The sequence below is a fragment of the Arachis hypogaea genome, chromosome 5 (assembly GCF_003086295.3).
Source record: "Arachis hypogaea cultivar Tifrunner chromosome 5, arahy.Tifrunner.gnm2.J5K5, whole genome shotgun sequence".
NCBI lineage: Eukaryota > Viridiplantae > Streptophyta > Magnoliopsida > Fabales > Fabaceae > Arachis > Arachis hypogaea.
The window spans coordinates 110,495,867-110,519,137 of NC_092040.1; the positions used below are offsets into that span (position 1 = coordinate 110,495,867).

General features: G+C 31.9%; 3 protein-coding genes across 14 annotated transcripts; 1 reads left to right on the forward strand and 2 right to left on the reverse strand.

The window, feature by feature from the left end:
* Positions 1-3,095: 3,095 nt before the first annotated feature.
* On the reverse strand, positions 3,096-4,089 carry LOC112799854 (probable calcium-binding protein CML15). The gene has a single exon (XM_025841855.3). It carries the CDS (start codon positions 3,900-3,902, stop codon positions 3,429-3,431), a length of 474 nt encoding a protein of 157 aa, XP_025697640.1. The 5' UTR covers positions 3,903-4,089; the 3' UTR covers positions 3,096-3,428.
* Positions 4,090-10,718: 6,629 nt separating this feature from the next.
* On the reverse strand, positions 10,719-16,780 carry LOC112802710 (uncharacterized). Its single transcript, XM_072196116.1, has 7 exons — positions 16,705-16,780; positions 15,605-15,639; positions 15,383-15,505; positions 13,560-13,921; positions 13,443-13,478; positions 13,302-13,358; positions 10,719-10,913 (listed from the first exon to the last, which is right to left on the reverse strand). The coding sequence occupies exons 1-7, from the start codon at positions 16,778-16,780 to the stop codon at positions 10,796-10,798; spliced, it is 807 nt and encodes a 268-aa protein (XP_072052217.1). The 3' UTR covers positions 10,719-10,795.
* On the forward strand, positions 16,659-21,658 carry LOC112802711 (CRS2-associated factor 2, mitochondrial). 12 transcript variants are annotated; one of them, XM_025846045.3, is made up of 8 exons: positions 16,667-17,162; positions 18,169-18,277; positions 18,376-18,644; positions 18,752-19,005; positions 20,100-20,227; positions 20,300-20,525; positions 20,907-21,034; positions 21,128-21,658. In XM_025846045.3, exons 3-8 carry the CDS (start codon positions 18,604-18,606, stop codon positions 21,239-21,241), a joined length of 891 nt encoding a protein of 296 aa, XP_025701830.1. In that variant the 5' UTR covers positions 16,667-17,162; positions 18,169-18,277; positions 18,376-18,603; the 3' UTR covers positions 21,242-21,658. The 12 variants fall into 12 exon arrangements, with proteins under 12 accessions (XP_025701827.1, XP_025701828.1, XP_072093935.1 ...); XM_025846042.3 differs by having other exon boundaries at positions 16,659-17,162; positions 18,376-19,005; XM_072237840.1 differs by lacking the exon at positions 18,169-18,277.
* Positions 21,659-23,271: the final 1,613 nt, after the last annotated feature.

A 23,271-nucleotide genomic window follows, 5' to 3' on the forward strand; every position in this document is an offset into this window, starting at 1 on the left:
GCAGAAGGAGGTTCATTTTGAAGGCTATTCTCATGGTGTTCATGACAAAGCAGAGGAGTTTGAGAAAAGATTGGCTGGATTGGAAGTTAAGTTATACAAATCTAGAGTGAATAAGATTCAAAGCAGGTGCAATGATGTTGGATGTATTGTTATAGCATTTGTTGCAGGACTAGTTATTGCAAACATCCTAAGGGCTTCTGAGTAGGAAGGAGCAGTAGTTCCATGATTTATATCCAGTCTTACCTTCATCTTCAGATGCCACTGGACTATTAAATGCCTCACTCTCATATTCATAAGGCTTCTCATAGTCAGAATCGAATTCTTCCTATCTTGATCATTGTTAGAATTCTTAGCATCTTTTAGACCATCCACACTTTCTTTTTTCCTTACTACCACCACCAATAACCCCATTGTTTTTGTTCTTATCAAGCCCATCCCTGAGAATATGTCTTCTTCTTACTTAAAAGTACTTCTTAAAAGCCCTTCTCTTTGTAATTTTTGTCTTAGGTGACTTAACTTTGTTATTTGTACCATTAGGCCCAACCGTATTCTCATCTGTTAGGCCAATCCTGTCAACTCTTTTTGGACCTTGAGCATTCTTCTTCTTAGGTGAAACCTTCTTTCTTATCTTCTTGAGTTTATTTCTCTCTATCTCACTATCTTCACTACTATAACAATCTTCAAACCCAGGAGGAGGAGGCTTGTAGGCCTCATCCTCTACACTCTCATATCCATCATCTGAAGATGAGGATGATGACTTAAAGAAAACAACTTCAACCCTCACCCTATTATCAACAATCTCAGGAACACTCACTGGATGATCAAAGTATAAGTAAAACTCATTAGTCTCCTTATTTCTCCACATGTTATCTCTTATTTTATTTATCTTAACATCACCTTTGATAAGATGTGGCCCAGTTTTCATATCAGGTGTAGTAATGTCAAGCCAATACATCCCTTTATACTCTCCATATCCCAACTCCTTAAATAAAGTCCGTAAATCAAAGAAATTAAGATAATGTAAATCTATCGGCGATACCTATGCACATTCCCAATAACGTAACACAGTATTCTTTTCGAGTTTCTCTTAAAAGAACTCCATAGTTAAACACATGGACTACCATATAATCATCCATCTGTTATAACAATAATAATTATACAGAAAAATAAGTTACGAAAAAATCTAATTATGAAAATCATTTTTGTCAAATTAGCATAATTATTCAAAGTTCATATCAATCATACATAGTTCAACTCAGTGATGTAATAATAAAGAATAATTAAAAAAAATTCATACCAACCCTTCAGTTAAACCCAACCTTGTGCAAAACTATGAATAGTAACTAAAGAACAAAATAACAAATACAATGTGCAACCCTCAAATCCTGGAGAAAAGAAAATTCTTTCCAAATAATCCATGTTCCTAATATCCAAGAAAACAAATACAATAGTACAAATTCACCACATTTTTTAATATCCTAAATCCATTCTTACTTCTGTAGCTACCACCTTCAACTTCGGTTGACGTTGTCACAGAATCTGTTATTGACGCCGTCAATTCTCTTTCCTCGCACTTTATTAGCAGTACTGTTAGAGGTCCACTCAACAACACCACCACGTGCACCATCATAGATTTGCCTTTTGGAGGAAAAAGAGGAAAAGAATCTAGGGCTTCCTGTAAATACAAGTTAGGTATTGGGGGGTTATATGGGAAGAAACTCAACGAACCGATTTCCTAGTTAGAAAACAGTAGCGTTTTGGATTTTATAATTTTGATGAATCAGTCCCTATCCATTTTTGACTTGTCACTGTGGCATTTAACAGACAATCTATTGACACATTATCGTCGTTAAATGACACGTAAGTAAATTTCGTTAATTTTTTACACTGGAAATGACGGAATGATCGTCATATTTCATGGCTACCAAAAGCAAGGATCGGTTGGTACCACTTTTTTCGATAAAAATCAACTTGTCCTTCAAAAAAATGAACATGAACCAATTTGAAACTTTATTCATAATTTTTTTTAATGTATAAATCCCTCTTTTCTTCTGACCTTACGTAAAATAGGGTTTTAATTTTTTTTTTCGTTGGAAATGCTCTTGGCCTATAATAAGGAAGAGGTAATCTAAAATGCTAGCATCGAAAAAAACTTTCTAAATAAAATCACGTGACGTACATTGCCTTTTAGCATTAAGGTATGTTTCTATATAATATTCTGGGTATCTTCCAACCCGACAGGTTAAAGACTAATCCGTCGCAGATTTGAGCTCTATTTAAGAGTCTGTCGCGGGCCAATAGGTTACTGTATGCACAAAGCGGAATTCGAACCCCCCGACACTTGTTTAAGCAGACGTGAGCTGATTACTCGACCAACCCAAGTTGGTTAATTTTAGAACTAATTTGATGTCTGATAAAAAGTTCCCAAAAAACCGATTTGGGTATCACTTTTCCAACAACGTGTGGTGTCCTTTCAAAGCTTTTCTTCATGAATTTTGGTTTTTATTAGCTAACTTATTTTTACGTTCTATTTTTGCTTCCTCTATTAGCATCGTGGTTTTCATCCAAATCCAATCTGCCCGTCTTTTATACAAATAATTAATCCAATAACGTTAGGGGAACAAAAAAATAAATTAAAACTTATTTTATTTAATATTTATTAATTATTATAATAATTAATTAATATTAAATAAAAAAATTCTAACTATTTTTAGTTAATATTTTTTTATTACCATTTTTTATTACTATTTCTAAATGACATCGAGAGTGAAATTAAAATTATAAAAAAGCCGTAAATTAATCATTAGTGCAAATAGTTTAACATGTAAAGAAAAAAACCCACCAAGCGCACCCAAAAGAAATCAAGATCAAAAGAAAATTAGATTAAAGGATTCTATTATCCTTAATCTAAAACTAGGTAATGGTAAAACTTTTGAAGCAAAAATGATTTATATAATTAATAAGCTGAAATTTTTACAGAACTATGTCGCCATTCAATTTCAAAAGATTATTCTTAATTAATATGTAGGGTATAATTCTTTAAATTGGATTCGTCTTCATTTCGATATTCAAATTGTAATTATATTTTAGATGAACATAATATTACAGTAATTATGAATGAGCAAACAACAGAAAAAAAAAAAAAAGAAAGAAAGAAAGAAAGAAAAATGTAAGACATAAAATGTTACACCCAGAAAAATATATGTACAAGTTTCATTCACAACTAGTCGCAATCTTTTAACATGACGATTAAATCCACCATTGTTTTCCATTGCATCATATATACACAATATTCCTAATTTTGTTTTGTCTTCAACATTTGTCTTTCATCGTCTTAATTTGTTGAACAATGTAATGACATATATGTTCACATAAATCAAACCTTGTACATTATTCATACCTAATTCTTGAATGAATTTCCTTGAATATTAACACGCAAAAAAATTAGAAGCTGACTTTGCCATGATTCCTGCAAACTCATTGAAACTAATAACACCGTCACCATTGCTATCAGCTTCAGCCATCATATCGGAAAGCTCAGGGTAAGTTAACGGATGGCCCATTTTCGCCATGGTGCTGGCAAGTTCTGCGGCGGTAATGTAGCCATTTCCGTCTTTATCAAATGATCGAAACAACTCGGTGAGTTGTTCTTGATTGATTAGGACATGCTCATTCAAATCAGGTAATAAGGCATGAACAAGCTCATCAAATTCTATATATCCATTGCCATTGTTGTCCATGTTGGTAAGTAAGGCATGGAGTTGATCGCCGGTGGGTTTGATGCCGAGAGATCGAAGGAGGGCGGCGAGCTCTAGGTGGGTGAGGCTTCCATCGGAGTCGGTGTCAAAGCGATTGAAGATGTCATGCAGCTGATTGATCTGCTCGGAACGGAGGTTGGCCATCGAAAAGGGACGGATGTGGTTGTGGTTGTGGTTGTGGTGGTAGAAGATGAGAGCAAGAGAGAGGTTTTGAGTTTTGACCTAAAATGGTAAATGGCTATTTAGTTGGAACCTTTTTGCTTTTATTTGATGATGAAGAATGTGAGGTTCTTGTGTCATCTCATTTCGTTGCGGGATTGGTTAGTTACATTGTTTTATAACAGGCACAGCCTTGAATTGTTAATTATAAACTATATTTGAGTGAATTCAATTTATATATATATCAATTCCGTTACGTTACCAACATTTCTAGCAACTTCTGTCTATTCTTATTTATAATTATATTTAATGAAAATATTTTTGTGAATATGTCTAATAAAAATATTATTTTTATAATATATCTTTTAGATATATTTTTTTATATATGTATTTAAAATAAAATAATTAATTATTATTAACAATAAGTTGACAAAAAATATGTTAGTATCCTATATTTTTTTAATATAAAACTAATGGAATCTTCCAATGTAGTAGAACCCTATGCGTTTTACAGAATATTAATTAACCATCATTATAACCGAGTTGAGAACTACTGATGAGTACTATAATTAGTAGAAAACTTCTCATTGCAATAAGCAAGTAATACCTCGACATTGGCTAATATTTTGTTTTGGGTATAATAAAAGCAGATAGCATTGTTTTTCCCTAATAAACATCTATATCTATATATAGTTTAGCTAGATAGTTCGTTAAAAATTTCAACGAGATTAGATAAGTTTACAACTTAATTAATTAGTGTTTAATTAAGTGATAGAGTATAGTCTTTTTAAAAAAAAAAAATAACAAAAGAAAAACAATCTTTTATGTATTTGGCCATAAAGCGATTGCACCAAACTTGCTACGCATGCTTGGAAGTTGGAATGGTAAATTAGCAAAGACTAATTATCCATTCATTCTACTCAATATGAAACTCACCACTAACTTCTTGAGCCTACTTGTTTATATTTTTTCTATGGAAAAATTACCAAAAATATCTATAAAATTTATAAACGCTGACAAAAGTATTTATAAATTAAGAAAATTAACATTATATTCATGAAAAATAAATTTTGAACAATAAAAGTATTCAAACTTTAATTTTTTGTTAATTTTTAATCTACTTATGATTATTTGCTGAAATAAATTTCAAATTGGATGAATAATGAATTTGTTAGTTTTTTACGTTTGATAGCTGTTTTAATTTCTGGTTTTGCTAGAGTGAATTGAAATTGGATTAATGAATTTAAAAATTTTTATGTTTTAAGTATTTTTTCGTATTTGATTGATTTAGTTTGGGTATGGGTTGTAAACTTATGACTGAACCGGTTAAAGTCCGATCCTCTACCACTACCATTGATTTTAGTCTAGTCTCGTGTAGAAGTAGTTTCGAATTTTATGACAAAGATTTTAAAGATGCATGTTGAATTATGAAATGTTGAAAAAATGAGTTGGGGTTGAGAGTGGGGTAGTTTGAAAATTTTATTTAAAAATCAGTAAAAAATTAAAATTTTGATACTTTTAACATACAAAATCCATCTTTCATAGGTATATCGTTAATTTTTTTAGTTTTTAAGTACTTATATCAACTTTCGTAAACTTCATGAATATTTTTTGTAGTTTTTTCTATTTTCTATATATAATGTCCTATCCCTGAATTTTGAGCTTTATTCCATCTTTCATTCTTTTCCATATCGAAATGCTCATTTTTAAAATATACTTCACTATTTGTTCTACACAGCTTAGATAATAGAAGATAGTAACTACTATTGAAAGGAAAATGTAAGGAGAGAAATTATTTGATGAAATATTTGTGACAAAGTTAATCACATAGCAACCATAATAATACCATACAACAAACACACCCTTCTTTATTCAGCTCTTTTATATCATATCTATGTCTTAGCGTTGATTTAGATTGGCTCTTTTGAGTACATTTTTTTTATTAAAGTATTTTTATTTAATTTTAAATTTATTTAGGTATATTTTTTAAAAAATTATTTTTATTAAAAAATTGTTTTTTTAAACTAATAGTATTTTGCTTTTAAAAAGTAAAAGCTAAAGATTTATTTAATATTTAAATTTTTTTTAAAAAAATTTATCTAAATATAAAATAGTTGTTGTCTGTTAAATAAAGATATATTTTTTAAAAAAATAAATATTTTTTTAAAATTCAATTTAAACTAATTCTTATTTGAGTAAAAAAGTATTTTTTATAAAAAATAAAATACTTTTATTAGGTTTTAAATATGTTTAGATGCATTTTTAAAAAAAATAACTTTGTTAAAAAAAATAAATTATTTATTTTTTATAAAAACTAATAATACATTACTTTTAAAAAAATAAAAATAAAAAATATTTTTAATATTTAAAAACTCTTTTTAGAATTTAGGGTCAACTTTCTTGTCTATCCATACTTAATTCCATCCAAGATGATGGACAATCATGGATAGAATACAGATGGAGCTTCTGCCAAGTTTGAATTAAAATAGAAAAATCCAAACAATTTCAAAGAACTGTGCACTAATTGAATCCAGTCTTTCCTTGATGAATATAAATGTCAAAGTGTTCGCAACAAATCCATTAAAACACATAATCCCTTTAACATCCTACTGATGTGAATTTTACAAACTACAAAATATATTAATAAGTGCAACGGATTATATCAAGTAATAACTCACGATGAGTGAGTATCGATTCACGAAAATTAACAGATTAAGTAAGTAAAATTAATCTATTAATCTAGTCAGGCAATCAAATTAGGGTTTTGAAAGGCTTTATGCATAAACAGAAATTAAACGAAAGAAAACAGTGAGTGTGAGAAATAATATGAATTAAAGAGTTAAGATTTCGGAGATGTTGAAACTTTCGGACTAATATTTTTCACTTTTCACCTTGATCATGCAAAAATACTTTTATGACAAACCATTAGTAATCAAATCCCAATCCCTTGGTGATTTAATTTCTCTTCAACATAATTAATTGCTAATCCCTTAGTTAATTACTTAAAAAAAGAGTTGAAGAACGTTCACTGATTTATAAAGCCACACAATTCATACGAATCTCTCCTAGTTGATTTTATGTCACTTATCAATCCAATTTCAAAACTTAAGAATTATGAGAATCAATTTTCAATCTTAATTCAATTAATCAACTTTTTCAAGAAATTAAAATAATTCAAATCAGAGAAGAATTATTTCCCAATACATTCAAACCCTTTAAGATAAAGAATAAAAACCTATTCTTGAAAAGAAATAAATTCATTAATCAAAGATGTAAAAAGCTAAAATAAACATTAATCCATAAAATCAACAAATCTCCTAACCTTAATTGAAGAGAGTTAGAAACTCATGTTCTTCCTTGAAATCCTTGAAAAATAAAGCTGCCGAAGTAGCCAAGAGCCTCCTCCGAAGAGTCTCCCTCTGCCTTAAATACTAACCCTAATTTCAATTAAAACAGAATCAAAACTAAAATAGAATCAAATATATCTAATTAATAATTACCTCTAGCATAACTTCTAATATTTATCTCCTTGTAATACTCAATTAATGCTGAGATAATGGAATTTGAATTGAGTCTTGAATTGATGAAGAAGTGGACATTTGGTAACTTGAATTGAGGCCCTAAGAGGTGTAGAAAATCTCACGTAGCACATGAAATGTATTGCGCACCAAGTGAAGCAATCTTTTGGCCTAGAATGCATTCTGTTGGGGTCACGTACAACGTGAAATAGGCTACACTGTACGTGAGTCAATTTTCTTTAATTATGGGCTTCCCTTGCTTCTTCACATTATATATGGTGAATTTCATGTTATACATGAAAACCAACTTGTGCATATGCACATTCGCTTGTTGTGCATACGCACACATACATGCATACGCACAGTTGCTGCGTCTTACATGAAATTGCCCATGTACTACGTGAAATAGTGAATAATATGTGCGTGTGCGTACGCACAAGTGTGTCCGTACGCACAGATCCCTTTTCTTCTTTTCACGTTTCACGTCTTTCACCTTCTCCTTCCAGTGAGTTTTCTGTCATTCATAAAAAGCATTCTGCTTGTCATTGTTTGTCATAGAGAGCTTTCTGTTTATTTCTCTCCATCCTCCTTTCTGTTCTGTTTCTTTCTGTTTTTCTTTTAAAACTTCCTATAATTAATGAAATTCAACTAATCAAAGTAATGTTCATTCTAACCCTAAATTCTTATTAAATCAATTCAAATCAAGAAGGAAAAATACTAAAGATGCGGACGCATCACCTACCACACAGAAAAGCGCATCGCTCGCGCGAACGGAAACTTAAGTACGAAGAAGAGTAAGGAAATATATAAATAATAAGAGCAAAAAGTCAAAAGGTACATAATATCAAGCTCCAGCCTCGACCTGCGAAAAGAAGGCCGGCCGGAGAATATGTACATACATACATGTATCTAAGTATATCCCAAAATATCCCAACATACATAAAGTAATCGTATATATAGTTCTCCAAAAGGCCTCTAAGAGGACTAAAAATAAGTTATATATACATAGGAAAGTCTATAAACATAAATACATAATCGACAACCCAAAATATAACAGCCTAACTTTGCTTGCCATCATAGGAACCTTCAGACGCCTAGCGAGGAGCCTCTCGACCTGAATTTGAAAACGACAACATATGTATGGAATGAGAACTAAAAGTTCTCAACATGGTAATGTTACCCATATAAATAATATATAAGGTCCCGGGAAAGCTAGAGGCGATTCTAGATCTCCGACACTCATATCTAGAACTTAAAGTTATAAATTAAACCAGAAATCAAGTAAACTATCCAAGGTACTCATGTTCTAATCCAATATTTAACTTAACACTTCGATCTCACTTTCCTCCAACTCTCGAAACACTAGTGGAACTACCCTCGTCACTCCTCCGCCAAACGAGGGATCTCTCAATCGCATAGACATACGATACAGACAAAGAAAATACAGATAGAGTGCAAATACAGTAGGTAGAACGTATAGCAATTAGACATAGTAATTCAAATAGGCAAACCCAAGTAATGCAAACTCAAACAAAATGTTGGCAAAAAAAACACTGAAAATTAACACATACTTTTGTGCAAGCTTGTCATTTGTTTTCTTCAATCTTGGTTTTGTTATTTCTTGCATTCCTTCACTTCTGACAATACATACAAAATATTCTATTAATATATAAAATTTTGATGAATAAACAAAATATAGCATTACGATGATAGTTTCTAAATCTTACTCATCATCAAATTCAGTTTCTTTTTGGGAAGATGAATCCACAATACCACGCTTCCTCTTTTTGGAATCCATATTGAAAAAGCAAACAATCATTAGGCAAATAAATACAATAAAATTGACACAATACACTGAAAACTAACACATACTTTTTTGCAGGCTTATCATTTTTTCTTCAATCTTCTTTTTGTTATTTCCTCCATTTCTTCACTTCTAACAATACATGCAAAAAATTCTGTTTATAAAGAAAATTTTAATATATATATATATATATATATATATATATATATATATATATATATATATATATATATACAATGATAGCTTCCGAATCTTACTCATCATCAAATTCAGTCTCCATTTGGGAAGATGAATCTTCAATAATGCGCTTCCTTTATTTGGATTCCATCCAGAAAAAGTACAAACACACAAGGTAAATAAAGTGAATAAATATTTACAAAAGATATCGAAAAATAATACTTACTTCTTTGCCATTCTCTCAGATTGTTTTTTGCTCTTCGGTGTCTCCTGTGAGTTATGTTCAAAATTAAACTCATACTCAGAAATATTTTCACTTTTCGAAGATGAGTGCGATATAACAGTCTTTTTCTTCTGTGGCTTCTTTTGTTCCTTCTTTTTTTCCCTTCTTTTTGTCTTTTGATTGGTCTCTCAGCTGTGTTCTTCTCACGATGCCCTAAAATAGGAAAAATATTAGTTAGCATAAAATATTTAAAAAAAATACATCGAAAATAAAGAAAAATTTTTTGTCGAGTTGCCATTTTATCTTTCATCTCAGCTTCTATTCTTTCAACTAGCTTCTCCCTAATCCAATGTTGAACCCACGATGGTCCAAAAATTGTATCCACCGACTTATTCTTGTTTGTAGATTCATGAAAATATACCATCATCAGAGCAAAGAGGCAACCATGGACTGCAAATTTTTTTTCCAATTTGTGCCCTCTGATGCTCTTGATGAGAAAGTTGAGCACATGAGCATCCCAATTTCATTGTCGTATTGTGTCCACATGAAGAATGGGTGGCATGTGAACCAGAAAAATTTTGTTTATTGTGTCAGTAATAAGAAGCACTTCTAAATGAAGAGGATTAATATCCTCTTGAATTTCAGCTGATTTTCCTGCCCATCCGCACTCATGTCCATTCTAGAGTTTTTCAATTGTGACAAAGTCCAGCCTTTGAAGTTTTCAATAAGTTCCTTTTGCTCCTCATTGATTCTTTTATTTTTAATTTTATTTGGATAGTGCTCCTCTACAATAGTAGCAAAAATATTTCAATAACACGGAAATAATTTAAAAAATACTGAAATTTGATTTACAGAATAGATTACAAAATGAATTTTTACCAGATGCATTCAAGCCAAGGGCATCTTCTATTTTTCACGGGTGATATCGATTACACGATAACGCGTATGCAGTGTGTTATTGAACAAATTAAATGAATATGCCAATTCTTTCAAGAGCTTATGCGGCACATTTAAGGTAGGGATATGCGTCATAGCACCAAATCCCAATTCTTTGATAATAGCTTTTTTCTCGTTGCTCATGTTGTAGAATATATCATGAATGGATTTTGTGAAGCATCTCAAATCATGAGTTTTCTATAAATAAATAAGAATTATGTTACATAACTATATTTATACAAAAAAAATTGAGTTTTAACATATATATGATTACATAATATTTGGGTCCTTCCTTTTCTGCAATGTTCCTGTCAGTAACTTTTTCATTGTCATTTTTTCTATAAGGAATAAAAACTTAGGTTAATAGGTAACAACAGTACCAAGTACACCTTAATTCAAATGAAATATACCAAAATACAAAACAAATACATCGCTATTATCTCTTGATTGCATCACACCGTGTCAGTTCAAAAACATATTCAAGTCAATCAAACATGCACAAAATAATACCAGAAGCACTACAATAATTTTCTATGGGCTAGTTACAACAAATGCATGAATAAAATTCCTCAAAAATGGACAAAAAACATATGCAAATCACTCAAACATGCAAAAAAATAACAAAAGCACTACAACAACATTCTGTTGCCTAGTTACAACAAAAAAAGATAACAGCACCAAGTACACCTCAATTCACATGAAATACACCGAAATATAACTCAAATACACCATTATTATTTCTTGATTGCCTCCCCCAATGTCAGTTCAAAAACTCATGCAACTCAATCAAACATATACAAAATGACACCAGAAACACTACAACAAAATTTTATAGGCTTGTTACAACAAATACATGAACAAATCCCTCAAAATAAATAAAAACACATGCAGCTCAATAAAACATGCACAAAATGACACCATAAGCACTATAACAAGATTCTGTTGTCTAGTTACAACAAAAAAAGGACCACAACACCAAGTACACCTCAATTCACATGAAATACACTAAAGTTGTTGTTACTGATTATTACACATAAACCCAGTTCGAAACATACAGACACTCAAGCATGCACAAAACACATTCAAATCCCTCAAACACCTGCAAATATATGTTAAACTATACTAAAAATACTACGTAACATTTTTACACCGACCTAACACAATTATCATCAAATGAATAGTATAATGACCACAATAATATATACTTTAACGCAAGCATATAAAATGAATCTACTAAATAAACAGAAATATAACTATCTAGTGTTTTGCGATAAAAAGTGAGAAGGAAAAAAGTACAAAATTGAATAATTAGTGAACAATATCTTTAATAATAATTCATCTTTTATTTTGGTGTTTCTTTGTGAAGATTTCAAACGTAACTTTAAGAAATTCTTGAGTTTTTGGGACGATTTTAAGAAATTTTTGAGAGATTTTGAATGACATTTAAATTTTGATCATTGTAGTTTTGATCGAAAAAGAAAAAATATTTTTTATATTAATATTTGTGGTACTGAATAGATGTAGGAGCACACATAGTCACATATACATGCTCTTTAATTTTAAGTTAGTTTTTATATGCTCTTTAATTTTAAGTTAGTTTTTATTGGATTTGAGTGAAGTTAGTTTCCAAAAGAATTGGTAGGTGTAGCATACCTGGTCAAAATATAAGAGGCTTTCGGTGGTTTACCCTTTGGATTAAAATTGAATTTTATACAAAGTTTTAAAGCTCTGCTATTGCACTTATAAGGATTCAGAAAAACAGCAAACAACAGTGTTTTTATAAAATCCATAATAATTTCAATTCTAATTCATTGCCTCTAAATTTTGGTGATATCAAACTCAACACCCCTAAGTTTCAGAATCCACAAATTTCAAGTTCATATCACTTCATTTGATTAATTAATTGTCAATTGGAAGTGGCGTCCTATTTTCATAAATCAGTTCAGAATTTCCAACAAGCAATCCAGTTTCCAAGTGACTTAATTACGTCTACAAAATAGATATAGACATGAAATTTGTACTCACTTAAAATAGACTGATAGATCTCATAAATCCTTTTGAAAGCAACTCAAAATTCCAAATAAATAAAAAATTACAGTTGCTGAAAGTTGGTACTACAGAACTAGAAAATCAGGAAATTCTGCAGCAACCACTAAACTTTAAAAATTCATATCTTCCAAACCACTTGGCCAAATTCTCTGAAATTTTTTTGGAGTAATTTTGACTTCTTCAAATTTGATAGAAAAATAATTTGGATAAAAAATCACGTCTAAACTACTACTACTCCCGGTTTTTATTTTAAGTTGTTGTCCAAAATTCTGCAGAATTTCTGCAGCAGAGGTACTTAAGTTTGTATACACTAACTTGCTTCCCTAAAACCCTAACCATTATACATCATTGATCCTAATTTGTTTAGGTCATCTCTTCTTGTTTCATATAGATTACAGCTCCAAGAGCTTCAATTCCATATATTCCAAAAATTTACACCATCGGTACCATATCATTACACCTTCACAATATCGAACTTTGCACTATACTCAACAACAATTACTCAACAAATTCATGATACACTAGCAGAATTGTAGCAAGCTATTGCAACATTAAATTTATGACTCCTCTACAAAATTCCAGTAGCAATTACCACACATTCATATAGAATCATCATCAACAATAAAATCACAACTGTCAGCTACACATATCTCTAATCTAATCACCTAACCCCTTACCTCTTTTGATGCTCAAGAACACAATTCTTGCTCTCTTGTTTTCTTGAATCAGGAACCCTAACATACAAAACAATCAGAATTTTTTTATGGATTCATGGCCATTTAGCCGAGCTAGAGAATGGGTAAGAGAAGGGTTCTCACCCTTGTAGGTGGCAGTTCTTGGGAAATTCAGTTACTCTAGCAAGAAATGGAGCACAATAAAAGTTGAATTTTTGGATTGGGGAAAAAGAAGAAAGAACAAAGGTTACTGGGTCTTACTCAACAAGAAGAACACTAAGGAAATCATAAAGGAAAAGGGGTAGGGTTCCTTCTTTGGCTTCGGGTAGCAACTCCCTTGATGGCCCTTCTCTTTCTTCTTGATGGTGATGTACGCAGATGATGATGATCCCGTTGACGTTTTCCTCCTCCTCTTCCTCGAGCAATCGCCACTTTTTCTTCCTTTTTCTTCTCTTTGTGTGGTTTCCAGAGGAATTGAAAGGCTCGACTCTGCTATATATATGTATAGAAGGTGGAGAAGGATGAGCTGGTGCTGCATTGATTTCACGAAGTGGTGACCATGATTTCCTCTGAAACACGTTTGGTTGTGAGAGGAGAAGGGAAGATGGATTTAATGAGAGATCCTAGGGTTTGGTTTAATTAAGGAAGCATGGTTTGGTTGAACCGGAAGAAGAGAAATAAAACCGTGACTTTAAAATGAAAGAAAAATCGGTTTGATTATGAAATGGTGGAGTTTGTTTGGTACGATTTTTAACTTAGGATACGCTTTTATCTTTCACAGAATATCTATTATTTTCATTTACCAAACCTAAATCCGCCTTATTAATTTATGATGAGGTGATTCTCAAATATTTATTGAATTTCTCATCACAGAATTTTTGAGAATAACTCTTTAGAGAATTAGGGTGTTATAACTTTCAACTAGTAAAAGGCATAACTTACCTTGAGAGTTTCTTACGATGGCAGAGCAAATTTTAATTTTATATCCAAGTTACATTAGATTGTTGATCATTCTTTAGATTATTGAAAACTTATTGCAGAATAAACTACTATTTGGCCATCAAAAGATTCAATTTTTGACCAAACATTCTTTGAAGAAAAAAATGACATTTTCACCCTTTAAAGATGATTTCAATTTGATAAAATGCACCAATTATAGTAATACATACTCGGGAAAGAATTCTTGACATTAGATTTTGACGTAATTTTTTGCAAGTTTGCTTAAAAAAAATGAAAAAGGGGTTTAGAGATCGAATTTTTTCTCAAGATTTTGTATCTATCTTTTAAATAATTTTCTAAATGTTACCAAGAAAAATTTGGATCAAATGCATGAATTGTTTGCAATTTATAATAAAAGATGGTAGATTTTGTGAAATTGAGAAATTTTTTGGAGGGTCAAAATATCATTTCTTATTTTAAAGGACTATTTTGTCAAAAATTTAATCTTTTGAGGACAAAGATGATAGTTACATACAAATTTTGAGACTAACAAAGCAATGGAGTTTCTGCATTTTGTTTCAACTTTTACAGTTTTAATTTTATTCGCTGATTTCAATGTATAGTACTTAGTATACAGTTTCTATGTTTTAATTTGATGATAGAAATGCTGTTGGTATAAATAAGGATGGATTTTCAGTTTTTCATTTTATGGTTCTAGCTGTTCAAGTTTATTTATATTGTGTTTTACTTTTTTACAAGTAAAACAATCTTTCTGTTAATAAAATTTGGATGTTTATGTATAATTGAAATCAACTTTCACGGCAATAGCGATACTTAATATATAATATTGTTAGAAACAAGAGACTCAAAGAGTAATTTAAAAAGTGTATTATTGAGTTGTAATCAAGTTGTTTATTTAAATTGTATGGAATGATACAATATAGAAGGATATTTATAGGAGCTAAGAGAATCGTAATAATAAAAATGTAATATTCTATAATAAATATTCAAATATACTAATTGATCATAATTGATCCTAATTATATTCTAACATTTCCCATCAAACTCAAGTGACAACTTGAGTTTGAAACTTATTTAAAACAACGAAACAAAGAGAAAAAACTGCATAAACTGATAAATAAAACGGGTGCGAACTGCCGGAAGGAAGCGTAGATGGAACTGCCGTTAATTTGAAGGAAGCGCAGACGGAACTGCCGCTTGTCTGAAGGAAGTGCAAACGGAACTGCCGCAAAGAAACGCATACGGAACTGCCACAAGGAAACATAGACAAAACGCAGACGAAACTGTCACGAAAAAATGCAAACGGAACTGCCACGAGAGAACAAACGAAACTGTCACGAGAGAACGCAGATGGAACTGCCATGAGAGAACGCAGGCGAAACTGCCACAAGAGAACACAGATGAAACTACCGAAAGAGAGCAAAAACTATATGATTTCTTCATGAGAATAGGAAAACAGCGAATGACATTGTTGTTTGATCATTCGACTCGAAAAGACACAAGACGGAGAGAATATGCTAGTCGGTGAGGTGAAAAAGCATCAAAGAAATGACAAAAGGTAAAGAAAAATGACATAGAAAAAAATGCAAAAACTACGGTAATTCTACCGCAAGGAAAACAACCTATCATCTTCAAGGAGGATACCATGGCTCTGATATTATGTTAGAAACAAGAGACTGAGAGAGTAATCTGAAAAGTGTATTATTGAATTGTAATCAAGTTGTCTATTCAAGTTATATGAAATGATATAATATAGAAAGATATTTATAGGGGCTAAGAGAATCGTAATAATAAAAACGTAATATTCTATAATAAATATTTAGATATACTAATTGATCCTAATTGATCATAACTATATTCTAACAAATATGTTGTAGAATGAGAACAAATATTCTTCACATATTTAAAAGTTTGCTAATAATTTTATAATTAATCTTATTGTTTAACCTGTTTCTTAGACATTACTCTTAAATAATTATATCTGTTTGCTCTTCATATTTTATTTTATTTTGGAGATGATTAATCTTTAAGATGTAGATATATTCACATTTGCTGAAATTCTTGTTTTAGGACATATACTTGATGTTTAATTCAATTTCTGCTGCTGAAGGAACTTACCACCACTCTACCACTAGAGCTGGGTATATGAGCTATGATATGTGGATCCATTTGCCGCTACACCTCACTCCTTGACTCCCAGCATATGTCTACAGTCTACCGCAATGTTTTGAAAACCGCACCAGGGGTCGGTCGGACCGGTTCAATTGCGAACCGATAACATTAATAATCCGGTCAAACATGTAAAACCAGTAAATAACTGTTGAACTAGACGAGAACTGGTCAATCAGATCGAACCGGAATCCGGCCGGTTTACACAAAAGAAAGCTCCTTCGTTTCTTTCTCCCTTTCTCCCTTTCCTTCTTTCAGTCAGAGAAATCACACAAACCCAACCACTGTAAGCCTACACCACCGCCGCAAGGAGTGGCATACTGCCGCCATCCGTCGCACTCAAAGTTCGCCATCCGTCATCTAGCTTCCCTCGTGCTACAAGTCTTCAACCCCTGTTCGCTGTCACCGATCGCGGCTGCTTCCTCGAGCTCGGCGTCCGTCGTCTTTGTCTGCTCAGCCGCGCTTCCGTCGCCGTTTGTTTGCCGTTCACGTTCGCGTCTTCGTTCAAGTTCTTCGCCGTTCGCGTTCACTCGCTGTTCACCGTTCGAGTTCGCGTTCGTCTGGAAGCCACGTTGCTCTGCTTCAAACTCTGCGACCAACCCGCGCGCTCCACCCAGCCGTCGAACAGCTCTCTTTTGTCGCCGCCATGAGTTCCCTATACCCGCCGTTCCCTATACTCACACACCACCAATACTCTGCTTCAAACTCTGCAACTTCTGATTTCTATTACAATAAGTAATTATTTGATTTGGTAGTGGTTTGGATTTTTTCATAGACTGAATTAAAGTTACAAACTTACAATTGTTATGTTCTCTTCTCTGTCACATTGAAATCAAGCTTTGAAATCTCTTATTTCGTTTTAATTTCACCGCACTCACCATGTTTGATGAAATGCTTTAACCATATTTCTGGTTGGTTTTATAATTTCTAGCTTTTAGAAACTTAGTAAGTTGATTGCATGTGAAATTAGAATAATTGGATCATAGTAATTAGGAAATTTTAGCTGCACAAATAGCATCTTTGCAGAAAACATATTAGCATGATTATTCCACTTGCATTAGTGTTCTTCTGGTAAATTTTAACTGTTATTGTGAACTTGTTAATTTTCTACTTGTTCTTGTGTTGTTGTTCTGTTGTTCTTCTGTTACTTCTAATTTTTTTTTTTTGTTTTAGTTGTGATTTTCTGTTCTTGAACTTGCTAAGTTGATAATTTGCTAAATTGTTGGGCTGCTGTTGTTTTAATTTGCCAAATTGTTAGGTTGCTGTGACTTATTTTGTTGGATTTTCTATATAGGTCTTATTCTTGTTTATTTGCTAAATTGTTGTTGTGTATTTATTGTTTATTTGCTGGATATTGTTGATCATTGTCTTTGAGATATTTATTGTTTATTTGCTGGTATTGGTGATCATTGTCTTTGAGATTATTTACTATGCAGGTTTAGTGTCATGAGAAACTGTGTTTCTGTGTGTTATGAGCATTTGGTGAAGCCTGTATTGTACCTATTCAAAGCTTAGTTTTACCAAATGGTCTTTAAAGCAACTCATCTAAAATGCTACTGTACAAACCCAAGTCTATTGTCTCTTAAAGCCTGTATGCACCTTCATTTGGTGAAGCCTTTCCAGCACTTTCACTACCAACTTTGTTATTAATAATGTTATCAAATTTATTTATCCGACTACTATGTTTATTTTTCAGTTGGATTTATGATAATTCATTTGATATTCTTCTTATTCTTGTCAGATATTTCTTTTAAAATTTTCTGTACTGATGAGGAATTGTACTTGCTTGGTATCATGCTTTCATCTGGCAATTTTGCATTTAATATAAAAAAAGGAAAATCCTAAAAGAGGTAATTCACCACTCCATTGGAAAAACCTCATACTACCCTATACCCTCAACTTAATACTTGCATATTTATAATTTATTTATTATTCTATTCTAAAACAGTTTTTTCAGTTGATGTGGTTGAACCGGTTGGACGAATGAACCATTAAATCAGTGACTAAAGGGTTTGATGAGCGGTCTAGTTTTCAGAACCTTGGTCTACCGACCAAAGGCCTCCTTCAAGTGACACTATTTCACCAATGTGGAGCCACCTGCCGTTTTCACTCAAAACGTGTCATTTTCAGCTCTCTTTCCGTTGCTTCCTCACTCGCTGTATCCACGAGAACATTTATGACCCGCCATTTTCACCCTCCAGGAAGCCACATCATAAAGTAAATGAGAAAAACAAGAAGCAAAAGAAAACAAAGAACAACAATGATCCTGATAAAATTGCTGCCCCGAAACTTCCCCTAAAATCAGAGCTTCCATTTGATTTCAGATACTCTTACTCAGAAACCAACTCTTCCGTGACACCCATCAGCTTCCGCGAATCACCGAAGTTCTCTCCGTTTGGACCTGGCCGGCTTGACCGGAAATGGACTGGGACGTGCGCACCAGTTCAGGAGGAAGTGAACCGGACAAGGCTAGAAGAGGAGCGGAACCGGGTCCTTGGAGAACCGCTCACGGAGGATGAGGTGGCGGAGCTCGTGGAACGATACCGTCACAGTGACTGTGCAAGGCAAATCAATTTGGGTAATCTCTTTGCAATCTCTCTTGTTATTGTTATTGTTATTGTTATTGTTATTGTTATTGCTATTGTTATTGTTATGGTTATGGTTATGGTTATGGTTATGGTTATGGTTATGGTTATAGATAAATCAAATAATACAAAAGAAAAGAACCAGTAGTAGTGGTGGTAAGAGAAGTGGTTTGTCTACATGAGGTGATAGTTCAAATTTCAATATTGTTAATGTAAGGCTCTATTGATGAACTAGGGATTGCAAATCACAACCCCTTATTGGAATACACGGTTGGAACTACCAACTGTGGAGGGAGTTCTTCCTCTCCAGTTTTAACAGTTTTAACAGAAAATTCACAAAACTAAAACTAACTAATCAACTAGCTAGGACTATGACTACTGCCCTTATGCCTGCTAGTGCAGCTCAAAGGGAACAAACAGATTGCGAATTAACAGCAATTAGGAACCAAAACAACTAAAACCAGCAAGTAGACTACTTGCCTCTCCTCTTGTGAACTAAACCAAACCTGTTTCTATCAGTAAGCAAAACTGCCAAAACATGTATATATGTTAAATTACTTTATGTGATTTTCTTTCCTGGCTTTAGTGGCTTCAATTCTAACACAATTGTTCTGTATGCATGTCTGTATTATTTTATGCTTATCTGCAATGCTAGTGTAAATGCTTAAGGATCGAGAAGCGCCAAATACTGCAATTTTGCAGTTTCTTTTCGTTTTTGTTTCAACTGGATCTTTCTTTATAGTAAATTTTTGTACCAGGTTATCATATAGTATAATAGTATAATTATATAAGTGAATTTCAAAATCATTAGTGTAAGATTGTCAATTTAAACTAGATGCATTTTTAAACTGATGCACCAAAAGAAATGCATCTTCAATTAACTCATCTACTAAATACAATAACAAAGGCTTGCCCCACTAGATAGGGTTAGCTGCATGGAGCACAAAATGTCATTGCACCTTGTTGTGAATCGTGTCTAAACTCAGTCCATTCATGCTGAAGTCTCTTTGGGCTAATGTATGATGAATACTTACCAGTTACCACCTTTAATTGGAAGTAGATAATGTTGTATATGTTGTTGTGGTAGGGAAGGGAGGAGTCACACACAACATGCTGGATGACATCCATAATCACTGGAAGAAAGCGGAAGCTGTCAGAATCAAGTGCTTGGGTGTGCCAACTCTTGACATGGACAAAATTTGTTTCCACCTCGAGGTCCCCATTCTTGCTGTCTAATTTGCAGTTTGATGTTCATTCATAATTTGTGTACTATTGCTGTATTTACAGGACAAGTCTGGTGGAAAAGTCATCTACCGAAACATCAATATTTTGTTGTTGTATAGAGGTCGAAATTATGATCCCAAGAACCACCCTGTTATTCCTCTCATGCTGTGGAAGCCCTATGCACCAATATATCCAAGGCTTGTGATGAGTGTCATTGAGGGTTTGACGTATGAAAGAACGAAGGAAATGAGAAAGAAGGGGTTGGACTTAGACCCCCTGATGAAACTCAGTAAGTGAACTCTGGTGTTGAAGACTCTGTATTTGGTTATGTTTTCATATTATTCTTGGGAAGATAGCATAAGTGATTTAGTTTGAATTAGTTTTATTGTGAAGTGATTAAGTTTGATAGTTCGTCTAAAAGTGATTATGATAGATAGTAAAAAGATTTTACTTCTTTTAAAGTCAATTCTAGAGGCAAGAATTGATGATCGTTCATGAAAATCAAACATCATCTCAAATTGATTTTGGGCCTGTAGAATTGATTCCAATTTCTAAAGCATCTCATTCGAAATAGAAATACATGCTAAACTAATGGCTACTATTTAGTCCTTGCCTGTTTGAAGAAGTTGCTGATCATAACGTGTTATGATTTTCAAATTTTTATGTTCAGCTAGAAATGGTGTATATGTGAATGTAGTGGAGAGAGTGAGAGAAGCTTTCAAGACTCAGGAGGTTGTGAGACTGGACTGCAGGCATGTTGGAATGAGTGACTGCAAAAAGATTGGAGTTAAGCTAAGGGTATGTCAAAATCCATTGTTTGCATCGTGTAGCTGAAAATCAGATCGTACATGAGTATGTGCGTGAAGTCATTTAACCATGTTGCTATTGTAGGATTTGGTGCCGTGTGTCCCAATCTTGTTCAAGGATGAACAGATAATCCTCTGGAGAGGAAAAACAGACCAAGAACCTGCTTTTCAGGACCACGATGTAGTGTCTGCAGTGTAATCTGTAAATATTGACAGGATTATAAGCTGTTGCCATTTTTACTCTATGGAGACACCCATGTTCGGGGCAACATGGCAAAAGTTGAAACGGTGCTCTCATGAAGAAAGGAATACACATGAACGAATAGACTCTATTATTTATGCATTGATCTACTATGAAACTAGCAAAATGTAGTGGGATGAGTTTTGTTTTTCCGGCAATTAGTTGTCAACTTGTCATGTACATGCTTTGTTGATGTATTATATGTACTCATTCTTATCTTGTAAACTGAGTCAACACACATTAGTTCACCATTAGATAAGGTGTTCCACTAATCTCATGAGGGGTTCTTAAGAGTGTCGAATAATAAGTCAGTCTATGTTGGCTCAATTTATGTAGTATGAATAGTTGAATACATATAATTTTCTTCACAATTTAGGGGAAAGTCTAGCAAAATGCTTTGAATGCTTATTGCCACTGAAGAAAGATTTTCCATTTTCTTCCGTTTGTTATTTGTTTTACAACTCATGAAGGATTAAGTCATTATGGGAGAGTCTATGTACTACTATCTATTATATTAGTAATATATTAAAACAGAATTAAAATGGTCTTTAGAGGCATTATTAGCCGTCTAAATTTCTACTATTATATCATGTCAGTTTAAATGACAAATTCACACAATTTAAATATAACTTATTGTCCTCTCTTATTGTTAATAACCTAATTTTTTTTCTTTTTCTTTTCTGCTTTTTTGTTTTTCCTCTTAGTTGTTCACCAAAAAAAAAATATCTTATATAATTAAATTGCCTTTTAATCTTTTTATCTTTAATTAAAATACTTCTCAATTTTTTACTTTTTTTCCCTCATGTATTCTCATTATTTATTAATTTTTATATTTATTTTCAAATATAATTAAAAACAAAATTAAAAAATTGTTACTATTTATAATTTATTATGTAATGAATTGGTATTATTGGCATTAATAAGGGTAATCAAATTTTACAATCTTTTATATGTTTTGATAATTTAAGAATTGTAATATTTGTTTTAAATGTAATTAAGAATAACAAAATTATATATTAAGTAATGAAAGATTACAACGGTAACTATAATAGTCATTTTAACAGTCACGAATAACAAAAAAATATCATAAATATGTGCACACTTTTATATATATATATATAGTTCTGAAATATCCATTTACATTCATAGTATAACTATTTTAAAGAAATTGAGTTTTTATTTTTGTGATCTTATTGTATTTTATTCTTCTCTCCAAAAAAAATAAAATAAAATGCTTATAGCTTGATCATGTGTAATTCATATGTAGTCGAAGATTTTTTTAATATCCATGACCATCACCAAAATTTACTATGCAAAATTGCCAGCATGCCTCCAAGAATTGCTCATGAGCATTGGTAAGTTCAATATTTATGTTCTTTAGCTCATTTAGCTTTTCCCACAATTTATATTTTAAATATTATTCAATTTGGCAAATATTAATTTTCAGAATCGCAACTGCTCAATTAATATCCTCCCAATATCAAGAAGCAAGGTATAGACGAAAATAATTACTAAATTTCAAGAGAAATCCAACTTTCTATTAGAGTCCAGGTTGGTGTCACTTTTTTATAATGTTGATTTTTTTTATAACTATAAAAATTAGCCGATATCTATCATTTTGCATACACTAAGTTATTTATAATTTTTCTTGCTCAAATTAGTTACTTAATTTTTAATTAACCTATATTTTTATATAACTTAACGTGGCTCCATCTACACAAAGATACTATCTTAAAATATACAACTCTAATCATGAATTGTTCTTAATATTTTAAAGTAGATTGAATGAAAATAATGTAATTAACCTATTTTATTTTTATTAAAATAAAATGACTCCAACATACAAAAATAAAAAATACAATAATATAATAAGAATATTCTTTTGTGGTGAAAAAATTAATTTTAAATCGTTTAACAAAATTTTTTTTTTGGATATAACTATTTACTATAATTTTAATAATATAAATAGTTTCATAGTTTAAAAAAAA

Coding starts and splice junctions, on each gene's coding strand:
- LOC112799854 (XM_025841855.3), bottom strand. CDS start 3,902: ATGGCCAACCTCCGTTCCGAGCAGATCAATCAGCTGCATGACATCTTC.
- LOC112802711 (XM_025846042.3), top strand. CDS start 18,513: ATGTGGAGCCACCTGCCGTTTTCACTCAAAACGTGTCATTTTCAGCTC. Junction 19,006..20,099: donor TGCAAGGCAAATCAATTTGG/GTAATCTCTTTG, acceptor TTGTTGTGGTAG/GGAAGGGAGGAGTCACACAC. Junction 21,035..21,127: donor AGATTGGAGTTAAGCTAAGG/GTATGTCAAAAT, acceptor TTGCTATTGTAG/GATTTGGTGCCGTGTGTCCC.
- LOC112802710 (XM_072196116.1), bottom strand. CDS start 16,780: ATGGCGAACTTTGAGTGCGACGGATGGCGGCAGTATGCCACTCCTTGC. Junction 13,922..15,382: donor CCTTCCGGCAGTTCGCACCC/GTTTTATTTATC, acceptor ACCAAACCCTAG/GATCTCTCATTAAATCCATC. Junction 13,359..13,442: donor AAGAACTGCCACCTACAAGG/GTGAGAACCCTT, acceptor TTTGTATGTTAG/GGTTCCTGATTCAAGAAAAC.